The sequence below is a fragment of the Sceloporus undulatus genome, chromosome 1 (genome assembly GCF_019175285.1).
Source record: "Sceloporus undulatus isolate JIND9_A2432 ecotype Alabama chromosome 1, SceUnd_v1.1, whole genome shotgun sequence".
Taxonomy (NCBI): Eukaryota; Metazoa; Chordata; class Lepidosauria; order Squamata; family Phrynosomatidae; genus Sceloporus; species Sceloporus undulatus.
The window spans coordinates 3,107,178-3,125,894 of NC_056522.1; the positions used below are offsets into that span (position 1 = coordinate 3,107,178).

The 18,717-nt window shown below is 43.9% G+C and overlaps 2 protein-coding genes across 2 annotated transcripts in view; both read right to left on the minus strand.

Moving 5' to 3' along the window:
* The window catches only part of STMN4 (stathmin 4), a 15,855-nt gene extending 6,601 nt beyond the window's left edge, over nucleotides 1–9,254 (minus strand). The window contains exons 1-3 of the mRNA XM_042448978.1: nucleotides 9,153–9,254; nucleotides 1,783–1,867; nucleotides 195–290 (exon numbers count right to left, since the gene is read on the minus strand). Coding sequence (XP_042304912.1) covers nucleotides 195–290; nucleotides 1,783–1,867; nucleotides 9,153–9,248 — 277 coding nt within the window. The 5' untranslated portion in view covers nucleotides 9,249–9,254. The remainder of the gene's footprint in view (nucleotides 1–194; nucleotides 291–1,782; nucleotides 1,868–9,152) is intronic.
* Nucleotides 1–18,717, minus strand: part of LOC121919807 (protein FAM71C-like) — a 1,121,343-nt gene that overhangs the window by 481,333 nt on the left and 621,293 nt on the right. The gene's annotated exons all lie outside the window — the stretch shown is intronic.

Below are 18,717 nucleotides of genomic sequence, written 5' to 3' on the forward strand. Positions count from 1 at the left end.
GATAGATAGATAGATAGATAGATAGATAGATAGATAGATAGATAGATAGATAGGAGTTCTGTTGAACCAATCCAGAGTCCCTGAGAAAAGGAGAAATTTTAGAGGTGCAGTTGTCCATCATTTGTTAAAAATATTGCTAGGCAAAAGTGGACTTAGCCTGTATCACTTCTGAGCGCATGGACTGGCGCACTTACCCTCGTATTTATAGGATGGTTTATTTAAGTGGTCTGAGAGGAAGCAGGAGCAGAAAAGGGACACCAGGGGGAGCTCTTTCATTTTTTCTTTGTATGCTGGAGAGAGAGAAACATCCATAAAGAAACATTAAAATTCCATCAAGAGAAAGCATCCCTAATGTTAGTAGAGAAACACCAACACACAAGCATACACAAGCACTCTTAGTCACGCATACACGAGCCATCTTGGAAAAGTTACTTTTTAAAGACTACAACGCCGGCCGTGGCATTCTGGAATTAGTACAGTTATCCCTCCACGTTGACGACTTTGCCGTTTGCGGATCTGATTATTCTTGGATTTGTTCTCTCTAGGAATCTCTAGGTCCTCCAGAACGACTCTATGGTCAATGACCACCCGAAGTCGCACTCAAGGAACTAGAGGTGTCTAGATGCAACACTTCTCTAGGCAATTCTATGGGCAACGTCTGGCAGATATTAACCATAGAGTTGTGCTGGAGGACCTAGAAATTCCTAGAGAGGTTCAAAACGTAGCTTTTTTTAAAAAATTAGTGATTTCCCCACTTTCATGGGGGTCCTGCAGCTCTAACACCAGTTAATGTGGAATTATGCGTCCATCCCTTGCCCCCCAAACAGTAACAGTTCTGTCCTTTGGATGCTTTGATTGATTGATTGATTGATTGATTGATTGACTGAAGTATTTTGATTCCTCCCTCTGTCAAAGGATCTCAAGGTGCTGTAAAACCAACTGAGAAAAATCTAAAACAACAAACATTTCCCAAAAGACTAACAAAAAAAAGAGATATTGAATAATTTATCACTTTAAACAAGACAATCTGAAACCAGTTAAAACAATTTAAAACAAAACAGATCTGTTCCTCAACCTGGAAGCTCCATAGAAGCATGCAATGTATTCTGGGTTGGATTGAATTTGGACCCAGATGAGAATCCTGCTGACTAGGGCTGCTGGGACTTGCAGTCCAACACCATCTGGAGGGCCGCAGGATTCTCATCTGGGTCCAAACTCAATCCAATCCAATTAATTAACCACAAACTGATTGTCCTGGTATACTGCTCCTAAACCTGGATGCTCCATAAATGCTTGCATTGGATTCGATTTAGGCCACAGGTGGGAATCCTGTGGCCTTCCAGGATCTCATTGGACTACGATTCCCAGCAGCCTTAGCCAGCACAGCCAAGCAACGCTACAAATTGTTGTTGTTTTTGTGGGTTTTTTGTGGCCATGTTCTAGAAGAGTTTATTCCTGACGTTTTGCCAGCATCTATGGCTGGCATCTTCAGAGAAGCATTGAGCCATGGCATTCTCTGAAGCAGCCAGCCACAGATGCTATGGATGCCGGCCATGAAAGCCTTCAACTGTTAGGGCTGCCATAATTGTCCACACTTCACAAAGCTACTAATTAATTACTGCATTGCGTGGCTGGACTGGAAATATTGCATGTGGTTCTGGTCATTTCCAGATTGTGGGATTGGAAACCTTGCAGAAAAGGGCAAGAAAACGATCTTGGGATAACCTGAGGATTCTGGGAGATGCAATCCCTCCCAAAATGGAACCTTCCAAGCAACCATACCTGCCAGCGTCATGATGCCTTTGATTCTGGGAGAGGCTCCAAGTGGGTGAAGGTTGCGTCCAGACAGAAAGCGGTTGCTTAGAAACTATAGAGAGAAGCAAACAAATATGCCATTGAAATAGCAAGAACATCTTGGTGGCAAGAGCTGTTCAACGGGGGAGGTTTTTGAAACAGAGGCTGGATGGCCACTTGTCAGGGGTCTTTTTAGCTATGGATTCTATTGGATTAGATGACAACCTGGGGATCCCTTCCTTCCAAGAGGATGATTCCTTAAGAGGTTTTAATGCGCCATTGACTCCTGAAAATCACCTGCAAATCTGTTCATTTGATGACGGTAGTGGTACCACTAAAAAGAATTCTTCTTTGACAGTGGAACAGGCTCCTTTAGCAGATGATGGACTTTCTTTTAAGGTTTTTAAACAGAGATTAGATAGCCAGGGGGTTTGTGGATGTGGGGTCCCTTTCCTAACTCGTTGGTTGCATCTTCTTTGGACTGGATGACCTTTGGGGTCTCCTCCAACTCTAATGGTACTACGATCTCCATTGGAGAGTAAAAGCAGTTTGACAACACTTTAACTTCTTTAGCTGAATGCTACGGGATTCTGGGATTCATAATTTGTTCTGGCACCAGAGCACTCTGACAAAGAATGCTAACTGTCTCAACAGTACAAATCCCAGAATTGCATAAGATTGAGCCATGGCAGTTAAAGCTGTATCAACTGCATCATTTCTACAGTGCAGATGCAGCTTCTCATTCTAATTTGTATAGACATGGGGTGCATTTTCCACTGTAGAAATAGTGCAGTTTGACCCCACTTTAACTGCCATGGCTCCATCCAACAGAATACGGGGATTTGCAGTTTGATGAGGCACAAGCAATCTTTGGCAGCAAAGGCTCAAAACCTTGTAAGAACTATAAATCCCAGGATTCCATAGGATGGAGCTACAGCATTTGAAGTGTTGCCAAACTGCATTATTTCCAGTACAGTGTAGATGCACCCTCAGAAATTTGAGATTGAAGGAAAACTTAAGCAGAGTTCTTGTTTGGGGGGCAATGTCCTCATCACCCCCAAATAGGTGCACCCTGTTCATTATGGTCTCTTTCTTTTCACCCTAGCTTTAGGTATTAAGATATTCTAGGAAGCAAAGCTGGAACGCAAGCACAAGGGGGGCTTTGAGTGAGGGGATCGAACCCTCCAAAAATGACAGCCCATCTGGGCTAGATATAGCGGGAGGTGTTGGGGCAATGGGCCATGGAAGGATCTGGTCGTCTGTGCATCCATTGCCTTCTGCTGCGCTCAAAAGATCTTCCCACTCTTTGGTTATATAACTCCCAGGAAATGGCAGCTAGATAGAAACTTCCCAGCTGACAATATGCGCCTGAGACTCTTTTAATCTATTTGCATAGATGGTGCTTAGATCAGGAAATCCTGTGAATGATTTATTTCTGTTTATTGCCTGTTTATACCTCGGATGAGGGCTCTTTAATCATGACATGTGTGAAAATGTTAATCACAACTGCACAATTTTCACACAATTTTTGCTGTTTAACCCCGTCCCCCAATCTTCCTTGTGTCCAGTGATTCAGCACCTTAAAATGCTAGAGTTGGAAGGGATCTCCAAGGGCCATCCAGCCTAATCCCATTCTGCCATGCAGGAAGTCACAATCCAGACCCTCCCTGGGACTGATGGCCACCCAGCCTCTGTTTAAAGACCTTCAAAGAAGGAGACTCCACCACCCTCCGAGGCAGCATCTTCCACAGTCAAGCAACTCTAATAGTCAAAGTTTTTCCAAATGCTGAGTTGGAAGTTCTTTTCGTGTAGTTTGAACCCATTGCTCCATGGCCTGCTCTCTGTAGCAGCAGAAAACAAGCTTGCTCTATCCTCAACATGACATCCTTTCCAATATTTAAACAGGACTATCGTGTCACCCCTTAACCTTCCCTTCCTCAGGCTAAACCTGCCCAGCTCCCTAATTTGTTCCTTGGGAATCTTGGGATCCAAACTTTTGACATTTTGGCCACCCTCCCTTGAAAACATTTCCAGTTCCTCAGCATCATTCTTGACCTCTGGTGATCTGAGTTCTCACAAAAACCCGGAACAGATTCAGCAACCCACTGACTTGGGCATTACCAGCTGCCTCTGGCATGCTCTCAGACATTCTGCATGACCCAAGGATAGACAATGTGCAGAATTTGGGAATGGCCATGACCCCAGGATGAGAATGTAAACCCCAGGATGTAAACCCTGCGGCAGCGCAGCTATGGTGCCCTTTTTGAACGCAAAAAGGAGCCACTTTTTGCAGCTCCTTTTTGCGCCTTGGAAAGGCCAGATTGGGGCTGCGGTGTGCAGTTGCTATCTGACCGAAAAAGGAGTGGCTACATAGCCCCTGAGTTAGATGCAGAACACACTGCAGAAACAATCCAGTTTGAGACTGCTTTAACTGCCCTGGCTCAGTGCTAGGCAATTCTAGGAACTGTAGTTTTGTGTGGTAGTTTAGGCTTCTCTTTGTCAGAGAGAGCTCTGGTGCCACAATAAACTACAATTCCCGGCATTCCCTAGCACTGAGTCACGGCAGTTGAAGCGGTCTCAATTTGGATTATTTCTGCAATGTGTTTTGGAGTGAGAAGCACCTAGGGGAAAGAATGAAAGAAAGAAAGAAAGAAAGAAAGAAAGAAAGAAAGAAAGAAAGAAAGGGGTGTCTACTTTGTCCTTAAACAGTGGTCACTAACATGCAAATTGGCTGTGGTTGCCATGATAGAGATAAAGCCTGCCATGCTTTCAAAACCTTCGGATTTTCCAGGAGGAGAAGGAGAAGTTGAAAAACACTTTCTTGTTCCGATAGCCCTGCATGTCCCATGGAGTGCATGTTTTAAAATACATTTTCCTCCTTTTAGCCATCAGCAAAGCAAAAACCCCTATGCTCTCAAGCTTAAGGTGTTTTGCATCTTGGCTGCATTCCTCAATAAGGGGCCTAGAAATCAGGCATTCTGCACATGTTCAGGGGTGGTCTTGCCAATCCTGCTTTGGCGTGTAAATTCCTCTGAGGAAACTTCCATGTGTGCAATCCCTCTTCTCTCTTTCTCTGACATTGCTTCTGCCTCTCCAATAATCTGTTTAGGATTTATAGAGGTGCACGCGCACACACACAACTTCATTGGCAGGGCTTTTAAGTTCTAGAACGAGAGCCATTGTGCCAACCCTCCTTGTGATCCCAGATGCGCCAGTGGTGCTGATGTTGCAGGAAAGCTTTCCTTTGTTTATGACTTCATGGGCTCACAGCCTTTGCAGAGAGCCGACTCGGCCTTAGCTCTGATTAATAGATTTCCCTAGATCCTCATTCCTGAACCTAAGGGGACAATCCCTATAGAAACAAGCCCCCTCAATAATAAAATGGAGGGTTGGGGGGTGTGGGAGAGGAAGAACGGGCTGCAGATGTGAGCGATGCTGCCTTCTTCCCAGAGGTTTCCACAAGGGATGCTCTGGGTCTTCATAAATAAGAGAAGGAGGGAGGGAAGGAGGGAGGGAGGGGAAGAGGAGGAAGAAACCACAGCCCTGAATAATATAGGATGAGCTCATGCAACCAAAAGTAGGCAAGGAAGAGGAGGAGGAAAGAGCGAAAAGAAGCATGCACATGTGCAAGGAAGAAACCCTTAGCAGCCATGCCATGTGCGAAGCTACAGCCAGTATCAATTTAGGCATGCATGTCCATATTGCATCTGACCATGCATGCACAGATATTTTTTGCATGCAGACTATCAATGCCTTTATTAATATTTGCATTAAAAGTTTCCTTTGACCAGCCACTTCCCTGGAAATGAAGGGTGCAAAAGCACCCTTACGGAAGAATGGAAGAATTCCAGCAGTGGTCAAAGGAGAAAGTGTGAAATTCAAGCAAGCCTTTTAGAAAGGGAACGGAGGTTTCTTCTCCACCAGCAACTCTTCTGCCCTTGCACACTTGGCGCAAAGAAATGGTTCTTTTCGTGTGCTGTCTTCCATCTTTAGGTGTCAGAATCAGGGAGAGGCACAAAGGATTGCTCCTTTATGCAATTTGCTCCCTTAGCAGCATCTACATCAGGTGTATGTGTGGGTGGTTTCTTAGTATATGTTGTAAATGTATATATTTTTAACGTATGTTTTGAATAAAGTTTATAATGATTTAAAAAGAGAGAAAATTACAAACCAGGAAAACAAATCTTTGGGGACAACCTGTTGCTTTCGGTACCTACACAAAGACTTTAGGACCAGGTAGCGACGAAAACAAAACTTCCCTGTTTATAAAGGTGGAGAATGAAGGCTAAGTGGGATGCAAGGTCTGCCTGCAGATCTGGGACACTGTCAAAGGAATTGTTTCAGAGAGTTACCAGGGACCATTGGGGTTCCCATATGGGGGGAAAGGCAGGATGTTCATTTAATTCATTCATTGATTTATTGGCTTCATTCATTCATTGGAATTGTGCATTTATGGCAGGGATTGTGAATTTTCTACCTGACCAATTTCCCCCCTCCAAATAAATGAATAAATCTGCAACCCAGATCCTGCCCCATAAAGGCCCAATCCTGTCATCTTGACAAAGAATGCTAAAGGATGAAACTGAATCATCCTTTCTCAGTTTGTTCTTGGGGCACTGGTGGGAGAGGGATGGCTTTGGATGGGTTGGCCAAGAAGGATCCCAAAACCCCACCTGATAAGACACCCTTCATGGACCCCCCCCCCCCCCCCCCCGCAGTCCTGCTTCAATGTTTTTAGCATTTCCCATTTATTTATGTGTATGCTGCCTTTCTCCCAGAGTGGGACTCCAGGAAGCTCCCAAAGTGTGTGTGTGTGTGTGTGTGTGTATTAAAAAATTTAAAAAATCCACATATTAAAAATGCAAAATCATTTTAAAACATATAAAAGTTAAAAATAAATAAATAAAACAGACATCCCTGTCAGAAGGTCCTCTCAGGTTTTTTAAATGGAGGCTGGTTGGGCTTTACCTGAATAGTGTCTTCCTGCAGAGCAGAAGCGACTTGGGCTGGATAGCCCTGGGGGGGGGGGCGGGGTCTCTTCAGACTCTAGGGTTCTTTGTATTTCTGCATGAGAGAAGGGGGTTGGACTGGGTGGGCCTTGGGGGCCTCTTCCAACTCTAGGATTCTATGCATTTTTGCATGCCAGAAGAGGGTTGGACTGGATGGCCGGGGGGGGGGGGGCACTTCCAACTTGATGAGTCTATGATTCCCCTGCTTACTCATTACAAATCCTGTTTAAACAAAAGGGTCTTTGGTTGCTGGGGAAAAGAGAGCAGGGAGTGGTCCAGCCTAGCCTCCTGTGGCAGGGAGTTCCAGAAGCTGGGAGCAGCCATTGAGAAGGCTCTTTCTCTCGGGTCCTCACCAAATGCTGTTGCAATTGTGGTGGACCCAGAGGAAGCCTTACTCTGTAGATCTTAGGACAGCTTTGTATAGTGAACTTATCCCATGAACAAATACGCCGGCTTACCTCTTTTGGCTTGAATTCAGGATCCGGGATACCTCCGGATGTTATCATAGCTAAACTGATGCCTATCTAGGTGGGATGCCGCCACTCGGCTATATCCTGGGTTGGACCCTGGCTCAGCCAACACTTTTTTGAAGCTTCCAACTTCAAAAACTGGCCTGCTGAGCAAGGCTTCAACCCGGGATGCATCCAGGCAGCGACATCCCAGCTAGATAGGCAGCAATTTAGGAGTGATAACATCCGGGGAGATCCCAGATCCTGAATTTAAGCCAGAAGAGGTAAGCCGGTGTATTTGTTCATGGGATAAGCTCCTCAGTCTGGACCTAAGCCATATAGGGCTTTATGGGTCATGACCAGCCCTTTGAATTGTGCCCAGGAACCAGTAGCCAGTGATGCTGCTTCGACAAAGGCGTTATATGCTCCCGCTAACTGTCCCTGAGTCTGCCTTCTGGCCATGTTTCCATTATCCTTCCAGTAATAAGGACTGGAAACTTAAAAATTAAATAAAAGGCTGAGCCAGGATAGTCAAGAAGTTGAGTTCTGTATCTCCATCGGGGTGAATTCACTGCAGATTTGCAAGTGGAAACTGGAGCAGAAGCAATAAACAAACAAACAAACGAACAAATAAATATCCCCTTCGGTCCCCCCACCCCTCAAAAAGTGACTCTCTCATTCATTCATTCATTCATTCACTCTGTTTACTCCACTGATAATTTGCCTGATCATAAATGTATTCCTTCTGATGGCTCTCTCCAATAAGAATTGACAAGACTTTGGTCTGTCTTCCTTCCTTCCTTCCTTCCTTCCTTCCTTCCTTTCTCATTTTTTCCTCCAGCCAGACTGTTTTCCATGGAGATGTGCCTTGAAATATCTCCCTGTCAAGTTTCTCTCCTTTTCTCATTGCACTCAAGAAAGGACTTAGATTAGAAAGGATCACACAGACAGAAAAACACAGAAAGCAACCATTTATTGTGATATAGCCATGCACAAAAGAGGGAGGGGAGTATTAAAAAAAACTGAAGGGAAAGAAGAAAAGAAGGGGGGAAAGGATGGTGGAGAGTTGGTAGCAATGAGAAGAAGGCTAAAAGGATACAATGGATGGACAAAACAACAGTTGTGTGATTTAAAAAATAATAATAGCTGGGTATGGAAGGGGGATAGAATAGTAAGGCATTTAGAAGGCAATTATTATATGACAGTGCAGAGGAAGAGAAAAGCCAATGGGAAAAGGGGTGTGTGTGCTGGAATAAAGACCTTTAGAGGCCCTAAGCACTTAAAAGCTTTGGGTGCCCCCAGATAGATAGATAATATCCCAAAATATAAACCATAATAAACAATAAAATACAGTGTTACCAGTTACCAGATTCTAATTTTGCTATAGTCCTAAGATTAATGTATATCATTAACGTCTAGTATTACTATTATTTATTTATTTATTTATTGCACACGCATACTTTTTTTCATTTATTGTGGGAACTTTTTTTTGGCGGAACTTGGTTCAGATGCACCATTTGCAGTTTTGCAAATCTTTTTGGAAATGCATAGTTTGGCATTTCAGCCACACCGTTTGCAGTTTTGCACCATATGGACTGTGAATGGATCCAGCAATAGAAAAATTCTAGTGTGCCTCCCCATCCCACTTCCCTTGATGCCTTAAGCATGTGCTTATTTTTTTTGCTTAATGGTTAATCCAGCCCTGGCTGTGGCTGCAATCTTGCAGAGCCTTTCCATAACCATCTGTGGCTCTCAGATCACCTGCCTCCTCCAAGGGAAAAAGAAAACTTCTCTCTTAGGCAGAAAGATATACCCTAAATTCCTCAAATCTGGTTTGCTGCCCTGGACTTTCCCAGCCTTGCTTGGTTTGGGGAGGATTTGGGGAGTCCCCAGTACTCACCCTCAAAGAAGGCTGGCGTGTGGTGATGGTGGTACCCAGCCTCTCGCTTGCCTCCTTCCCAGGGCAAAGGATGCTCATCAAAGGACCACTGAGCATCTTCCAGGCTGCCAAGCTCTCCCCATGACATCACCTCTGAGGCAGCTGATTGGCTGAGCTCGCCGGCCCTCCTGATTGGGCCGCATATTCTCAGGGATGAAGGAATGAGCCAGGTGGGCCAGGGATGATGTCACACAAGGGATGCTGTTTTCAAAGAAGGCTCTTTGGATGCAGAGCATCCTTGAGTCAGAGGGAGGAGGGAGGATGCTCCAGAGGCAATCCAGGCCATCCTGGCAGATGCTTTGTTCAAAACCACTACGACATCCTCCACTGCAATGTTAAACCCACGCCTTCCCTCCCACCCAAAGCCATGACATCCTATGGTTAAACCCACACTAGATTGCAAAGGAAGTACCATTTTCTGTTGCAAATGAATGTTAAATTTCCTGGACTTTAACATTGTCAGAAGGAGGAGGTGCCAGCCTACAAGAGATACCGTTCCATACCATCTGAACTGAGAACAAAAACAGCAAAATGCAGGCCTAGGACTAACATCTTCACCCCCTCCCTCCCCTATGGTTTTTAACACCTTGCTTGGTGAAGAAACCAGTGGAGCTTCAAAAGCTTGCAGTGCGTATATTGTGCATTTTGGTTGGTCCAACAAAGGTATCACTACACAGTACAGTCACCCCTCTGTTTTCACGGACTGGATATCTGCAGTTTTGATTATTTATGGAGGGACGACCTCCATTAAAGTTAACAGTGCACACACATGTGACACGTGCACATGGCCGCACGCAGGAGCACGCAGTCATTCAAAGCTATGGGGCTTGAATATATGTGAATTTCCAAATTCACTGGGGGGGGGGGCGGAATGGATCCCCTGCATATTCGGAGGGAAGACTGCATATATATATCCAGATGTTTCGCCAGCATCTCTGGCTGGCATCTTCAGAGAATGTTGGCATGGAAGAGAGTTGGAGATATATATATCTCTCTCATGCCACATTCTCTGAAGAGCCAGCCAGAGATGCTGGCGAAACATGGAATAAACTCTTCTAGAACATGGCCACATAGACCGAAAAACCCACAAAGAACTATGGATGCCAGCCATGAAAGCCTTGGCCTTCACAAAGGTATCACTGTTTAGTGGATTTTGGATATTACTGGATTTGGTATAAGGCCAACACAGCTACCCCTGGATGATATCCTCCCTCCCATGTTATCCAAAATATTTGAAGTGGGGAAAATGCATGACTTTGGCAGGCTTACCTATCCAGGGGCAGCCAAATGCATCCGAAGAACTAGACCGAAGTCTACGAAAGCTCATGTTGCCAACGTCTTTCTCAAAGATGCTACAAGATCTCTCTACATACAAGGTAGGTGGGTTGGGAGAGATTTCGTTGGGTAGTCTTATAGACTAAAGGAAAAAAACATAATAAATAGTAAATAAATGATAATCAAATAAAGTATTTTAGAAATCAAGGACGGAATCTACTGTAAGTATCGATATAGCGACATAGCAATAGTACATTTATGTTAGAGAATTGTCAAACGCTGCTAGAGAAGAAAGAACAGGACAAAGAGGCTGGATGACAAATGGATGCAGTGTAATGTATTGTATCATATTGTAGGTGTCTCTATGTTGGCCCTCCATGTTTGCAGCTTGGACTTTTGTGGATTCAATTATTTGTGGTTTTGATTAATATATTCTCTCTAGGCATCTCAAAGTCCTGCAGCACAATTCTGCCAGACATTGACCATAGAGTTGTGCTGGAGGACCTGGAAGGTCCTAGAGAAAAAACTTCTCTATGCAGGTCCTCCAGCATGATTTTATGATCAACTTTTGTTAGATGTTGACCAAAGAGTTGCACTGGAGGACTTGGAGATTCCTAGAGAGGTAAAAAATAGTGTTTTCTTATTTCCTTTTTTTCTACGTTCATGGGGGTCCTTCATCCCTAACCCCAGTGAATGTAGAGGGACTGCTGCATGTATATTTGTTTGGGGGGGAAAGACCTAGGGCCTCGAGAGAGCTGCCATAAAGACTGGCATCGGGGCAAAGTGAGTCCGCATGACTCATGCATTGATGTGATGCCTTGAGCCCTACCACATGGCGGGCGGCATCATGGCGCTCCTCTGGCACTGTATCCAAATGACACAGTGCCAAAGGAGTTCAGAAAAGCTGCTGCACCAGTGGCTATGGAGCCCTTTCCGCAGCACAGAAAGGAGCCTCTTTTTGCAGATCCAATTTACGCCACAGAAAGGCCAGATCAGGGCTGCAGCATGTAGTTACTTGGTCCCAGTCCAGCACTGAAAGGGACAACCTGTTCAGCCCCTAAGTCCATGAAAGCTTGCACTACAACGTCTTTCACACAGTTAGTCTCAATGGTGCTGCAAGTTTCCTTTGACTTTATTTCCATAGCAAAACCATGTGAAGGTGAACGCAGGGGTATTTCGGGGCCTTATAATCCTACATTACTACATTGCTAGGATCACGTGAACCACAGAAACCAAAGTATGTCATAAGAAGAGGTAGATTTAGGTCGCCTCTGCCATTTAGCCCTTAAAATCCATCAGCGGATGACCTAAATGGATGACTCCACTCTTAATATCAGGCCGGTTGCCAAGACTTTAAACTGTCTTCCAAGGCACTGAAAACACAATGTACTTGAAGCATGTTGCAGATTTCACAAGCATTGTGCAAGTTTTATTGTGAAACAGGCATTTACCAGTTAAGTCTAAATCGTATTTATTTATTTTAAGTGCCACTCGGAAACGCCAGAACACAGAAAACGTGAGCATGCCAGAAAACCCGTGACATTGACTGGGAAACAGCAAAGCAGTGTCTCTCTAGCAAATCCTATTTTTACAGCTAAAATATTATATTAATAATAATAATAATAATAATAATAATAATATTTATTTGTATACCGCCCTCTGGCAAACCAATCTGGGCGGTTATTTACTACAGCCTGACTGTGAATGTTATTGTCAATCTGGAAAAGAAGAAGGGAAACGAAAAACTAAACAGGGAGGTTCAAGGTCCATCTGGATGGGGCTTTACCTGTGCAGAAATTCCCACATTTAAGGAGTTTTTAATTAGAGTCCAGACAAGAGTCTGCCATTCAGAAGGATTTGCAGCAGAGTCCAGACAGTGTTTGCATCTGCACTGCAGAAATAATGTGGTTTAATACCGCTTTAGCTGACCTGGCGTAATTCTGTGGAATCATGGGATTTGTAGTTTGGTGGAATACCACAGCTCTCTGACAGAGAAGCCTAAATAGCTCACAAAACTACAAATCCCAGAATTCCATAGCATTGTTCCATTGGCAGTTAAAGCAGTGCCAAAGTGCATTGTTTCTGCATTGCAGATGCAGCCAATATGATCTTCCATTTGTAATCTCTCCTGTATTTTTCCATTGTTGCGTTTTTCTTTTCTTAGAATAGAATACCTGCTAAGGAATGAAAGATGGAAGGGCTGCACAACAGTTTTCCACCCGTTGCGGAAGAATGATCCAGCTGGAAGTATCTTTAGTATAGTCTTGAAATGACCAGCAATGGCAGAAATGGACGACTACATGGTCCTTGAGATCCTTTTCAACTCAGTGATTCTGTGCTCTGTTCTTCTTTCTTCTCCTTCTGTGCCTTCAAATGGAATCCAAGTTCTGGTGACTCCATCCTAGGGCTTTGCTGGCAATTGAGATTTCTCAGTGCTTTCCTCAGAGGCCGAGAGTGTGTGACTTGCCCATGGTCACTTGCCCAGTCTTCCAGTTTCCAACAGTCATACGACTTTACCATACTAGCTCTTAAGCTTTGCTGCAGAGAGGTTTGCCATTGCCTTCTTCTGAGGCTGAGACTATGACTTTGCCCAAGGTGAACCCAGTGGCCGAGTGAGGATCTGAACCCTGGTTCCCCCAGATTCTTAGCCCACTCAGACCTCTACACAGTGTTCTTGTTGTTAGGTGCCTTCAAGATGGCTTGAGCCCTGTCCTAAAATGGCCTTGTCCAGATTTGTACAGAAAAAGTTTGTAATAGCCTAAAGGCACTGGATCCCATCTGATCTTGGAAACTAATTAGGGATAGCCCAGGTTTCGACTTAGATGGGAGACCACCAAGGAGTACCAAGTGCTGGAAGCTCTATTTCAGAGGAAATGGTAAAACCACCTGTGAGTTTTCCTTGCCTACGAAAACCCTAGGAAATTAATGGGGTCACCATAAAGCAACAGGAGACATGGGATTTGTTGGTGGTCTTCCATCTCAGTACTAACCAGGGCTGGCCTTGCTTAGCTTCCAAGATCAGATGAGATCTGCTGCCTTTCTTGTTTGTTGTTGTGTGCCTTCAAGCCTTTTCTGATTTATGGAGACCCTAAAGCTTTCCTATCATGGGGTTTTCTTGGCAGGTTTCTTCAGAGGAGGTTTGCCATTACCATCCTCTGAGGCTGAGAGAGTGTGGCTTGCCCAAGGTCACCCACAAGGTTTTCATGACCGAGCCAGGATTCAAACCCTGACCTCCAGAGTCCTAGTCCAATGCTCAAACCACTACACCGCGCTAGCTTTCGAGTGTCAACAAATGTCAGTTTGTGTGTGTTGTAGAGTCACTTTCGATTTCTTGAAAGAAAGAAATCTCAGATTTCAGAAGCAGCTGATTTAGGAATTTGCATTTGGAAAAAGCTTGCTGCCAGGCCCTGACTAACAAAGAAGACACAGAGGAAGAGAAACAAAGGAGCCACAGCGGGAGACAATGTCCCTGTGAAATTCTCTTGCACCACCCAAGAGAGTGGGGTGACTTTTGCTGGCGCATCAACTGGTTTCTATCAGAAATTGCTTAGCACAATTGCGCCTTTGATGTTTAAGTGGAAACAGACCACTTCTGCCTAAACGGGCGCCGTTCCCATATTCTTTTTGCTGGTATACTCGACACATACCCACGGATGCACAGTGAGACACTTTTCCCTAGACCCTTGCACACCTATCTTTGTACGCCCAGAAGGAATATGTACTTTTGCACATATGGCACACCTGTTCAAGCATTGCTGTTGTTGCCGTTGTGTGCTTTTAGGTTGTTTCCGATGTATGGTGACCCCAATCATGGGGTTTTCTTGACAAGAGAGTTTATCACACAAAGGAGATTGGGAGTTTATCCCATATATATCCAGGAAAATCACGTAATTACACACAACGATTTCACACAACATCATACAAAACCTGCCATTAAAGTGGTTACAAAGAAGCATTAATGTGCATCTTTTTACTTTTGGGATTTCAGTGAAAATGCATTTCCGATATCACTTTATCTGCACAATTGTGAGTGATAATCGTTTGTGCAATTACTTGCCATTTCCACTTCATTTGCGGGATGCTTTAAATGCGCTTTAACCTCTCTCTAATGTCAAAATCAGCCCCAGTGTGATAAACTCCAAGGTTTCTTCAGAGGAGGTTTGCCCTTGCCTCCCCCTGAGGCTGAGAGAGTGTGACTTTCCCAAGGTCCCCCAATGGGTTTACATTGCCAATCAGGAATTGAACCCTGGTCGCTAGAGTCCTAGTGCAGCACTCAAACCACTACACAATGCTGTCTCTCTCATTATTAAATTTATCTATCTATTAAAATATCTGTTGCACTCTCTATCATAATAGGGTTTTTTTAAATTTATATACCGCCCAATCACTGGGAATCCGAGCGGTTTACAATAGAGGGGATAACAGACAGTTCCCTGCCCACAGGCTACAATCTAAAAGACACGACACAAAAGGAGAAGGGAATGGTGAGGGGGGAGGGAATCAGGTCCAGCATTCTTCTCTCCTTCTGAGGCCTGGACCAAGGCAGAGGGACCGAAGGGAGGGCTCTTCTTCTTCAGGCTAGCCCTCATGAGTTCTTGGGGTGGCATAAAATTAAAACAACATTTGTGATGTAGCGTTTGGAGGGTTGCACTGGGAATCTGGGAGAGCAGGGTTCGAATCCTCACTCATTTGAGATGTGGTGCTGGAGAAGAGTTCTGCGGATACAGTAGACTGCTAAGAAAAACAATAAATGGGTCCTAATGCAGATCAGGCCCGAAGTCTCCCTGGAAGGAAAGATGAGTAAACTCAGGTTGTCATACTTTGGTCATATCTTGAGAAGAAAGGACTCCCTAGAAAAGTCTGTAATGCTTGGTAAAGTGGAAGGTAGAAGGAAAAGAGGAAGACCACATTCCAGATGGATAGACTCAGTTAGAGAAGCTATGGCCATGAATTTCCAAATCCTAAGCAGTGCGGTTGAGGATAGGATGACTTGAGATCTTTCATTCATACAGTCACTAGAGGTTGAAGTGCCCCTATGAATGAAAGACCTCCAAATCAAGGAGAGCCAGCATGGTGCAGTGGTTTGAGCCCTAGACTATGACTCTGAAGACCTGTGTTCGAATCTCTGCTCGGCCATGTAAACCCACTGGGTGATTTGGGCAAGTCACACTCTCTCAGCCTTTGAGGATGGCAATAGCAAACCCCCTCTGAAAAAAACTTGCCAAGAACACCCCATGATAGGCTCACCTTAGGCTCACCGTAAGTTGGAAATGACTTGAAGGCATGCAACAACAATAACAACTCTGGTACCAAATTTTGTGTTAAAGCAGCAATGTCTGGGAACACATACACTTTGTATACCTGTATTCATCTTTCATACAACTCTCTTCTTTATTTCCCCTGCAAGAGACCCACAGGGCTGTGCTGTTAGCATTTGCAGTCAGTTCATGAACTGCTGGTCTTCCGCTGGCATGTGGTTCAGCTTCCCTTTGTTGAAGTTTTATGTCACAAGAATGTGGTGTCCTTAAGCAAAGCAAGGAAGAGGACTGCAAAGAATCCTGTACCGAGGGACCTGAATGTGTGCGTGTGTTGATTCTTTTGTGCATTAATTGTTTGATTCAGGAAAGAAAGGGTTGTAAAAGGATCCCTGCAGCTGAAGTAGAGAATTTTAGTGGGTCGTCATCATCATCATCATCATCATCTCCTCCTCCTCCTCCTCTCTTTCATAGTCTGCCAGGTTGTAATTTTGGGCTACCAATGATTCAGATTATGACCAAGAATCTAGGAATCAGGGAGGCCAATGCGGCACATTCCAAGCACTGGCCAGAATTCTGTTGGACAATTGCAAATACACAACCTAGAGGAGTAACACATTCACAGCTGGTACATTTCCCAGTGCTCCATCCTCCAACAGCTTGGAAATGCTTTTGTTGGGGTACTCCCTTGTCATGATATATCCGAAGTACTACATCCTCGGTTTGGTCATCTTGGCTTCTTCCAGGGAGATTTCTGGCTTCATCTGCTCTAGGACCCCTTTGTTTGTCCTTTTGGCCATCCATGGGATCCTCAGTACTCTTCTCCAGCCCCACATCTCCAATGCATTGATTTTCTTCTTATCTTGTTTCTTAACTGTCCAGCTTTCGCACCCATCCATGGTAACAGGGAATACGATGGCTTGTATGATTCTAAGGTTTGTGTTCAGTTGTGTATCTTTGCATTTTAGGATCTTTTCCAGTTCTGTTATAGCCACCCTCCCCATTCTTAATCTTCTTCTGATGTCCTGACTGCAGTCCCCATTTCTATCAATGTTTGATCCCAGGAATGGGAATTCTTTTACTAGGTTGAATTTGTGTAAATTCTCTGTGGTCTAAACAATTTAAAAGCTTCTCTTTTGGACAGAGCTAACTTAATATATTTGGTCGTTCGAGAGGATGCGTAGTAGTCGGTTCCTGCCAGTAAAAACATCACTTAAGGTAACAGCATTCCTGGTGTGTACAACATGAGGGTCCATGCTAGGTCTAGTTCACACAACAGAAATAATCCAGATTGAGACTTCTTTAACTGCTTAAATGTCTTACAAAACTACAATTCCCAGGATTCCCTAGCATGGAGCTAGAGCAATTAAAGTGGTGTCAGACTGGATTATTTCTGCAGTGTGGATTGGACCATAGGGTTGTTTTAGGGTCGCTATAAATCTGAAACGAGTTGAAACCACACCCCCACAAAGTTAAGAGGGGACAAAATGTCTTAAATCCTTCGTAACTTTTCAAACAGGCTTTTAATACAGAATTGCACCCAGGGAGTCTTCCTATCGGCATCTTTGCTACGGAGTGTTTTCAAAAGTTTTATATATTTAATGCAGTATTTTTTGGAAACAATTTTTTCTTGTTATATTAATTTGGTGTTTTAATTGCGTTTGAAAATTGTACTGTTTTATTGTTGTTATTTTATTGTTGTTGTTGTTATGCTTCCATAAGAGGATTTATTTGTGTGTAAGTTACCAACCGGGCCCAAGCCATTGGTGTGCTTGTTAATGCAGAGATTATCAAAGAAATCGATAACGCCGACAATACGGTGTTACTAACCGACAACTCAGATGGTCTGCAAAGATGGATCAATAAAAGCTAGTGAAGCAAGTAATGGACCCGGATTAAAAATGAATGTTAAGAAAACCAAGTGAAGAGTAATCAATAGAAAGGAAGGAGCCTAAGAAATGGCAGTCAGTGATTTGAAATAGAAACGTGGAATGAATAAGACAAACACAAATAACTCAGAGTCTGGTTAAGCAAGCACTGGGATCATAATCATGCAATAAAATAATAGAATACCAATAAAAATATCTGCTATGCAAGGTTTGCAGCAGGAATAGAATAGGGCATGGGAATGTGCAATATGAGCACAGCATGGTATAGTGGTTTGAGAATTGGGCTATGTCTCCAGAGACCAGGGTTCGAATCCCTAATCGGCCACAGAAATCACTTTCTCGGCCTCAGAGGAAAGCAAAGGCACAAACTCCTTTGAATAAATCTTGGCAAGAAAACCCCATGATAGGCTCACCTTTCGATCGTCATAAACTGGAAACAAGTTAAAGGCACACAACAATGACAACAATGCCTGATCCTGACCAATCAATGGTCTGCTATTTTCACAAGTATATCTATAGAATAGATCTTCAACAATGGCTCTTATCCTACATTGTGATGAGCAGTATACTCAAAACAACGGCTTCTGTTGTATAAGTGTGCATCCACACTGTAGAAATAATGCTGTTCAACACCACTTTAAGTGCTATAGGTCCATCCTATGGGATCCTGGGATTTATAATTGTACAGGTCTTTACCTTCTCTGCCAAAGAGTGCGAGTGCTTCACCAAACTACAGATCCCAGGATTCTGTAGGATGGGAACATGGTAGTTAAAGTGGCGTCAAACCACATTGTTTCTACAGTGCAGATGCACCTTAAGACTTATGCCTTTTCAGTGTCTGTCCCCTGAAACCCTGGGACTCCCTTCCCAGAGAAGTCAGACTGGCACCCTCCCTACTTTCTTATTGTAGGCAAAAATAGATGTTTCTGTATAAGGCCCGTTGCACCAAAATAATGTGCTGGGTCTTGCCAATTGTTCTGCTGGTGTGTGTTTGCACACATGCTTCATAAAATATGTTTTAATTTAGTTTTAATCGATTTTTTACATTTTTAAAAATGTGTTGTAAGCCGCTTTGAGTCCTGAATTGGGAAAAGGGCAGGATAAAAG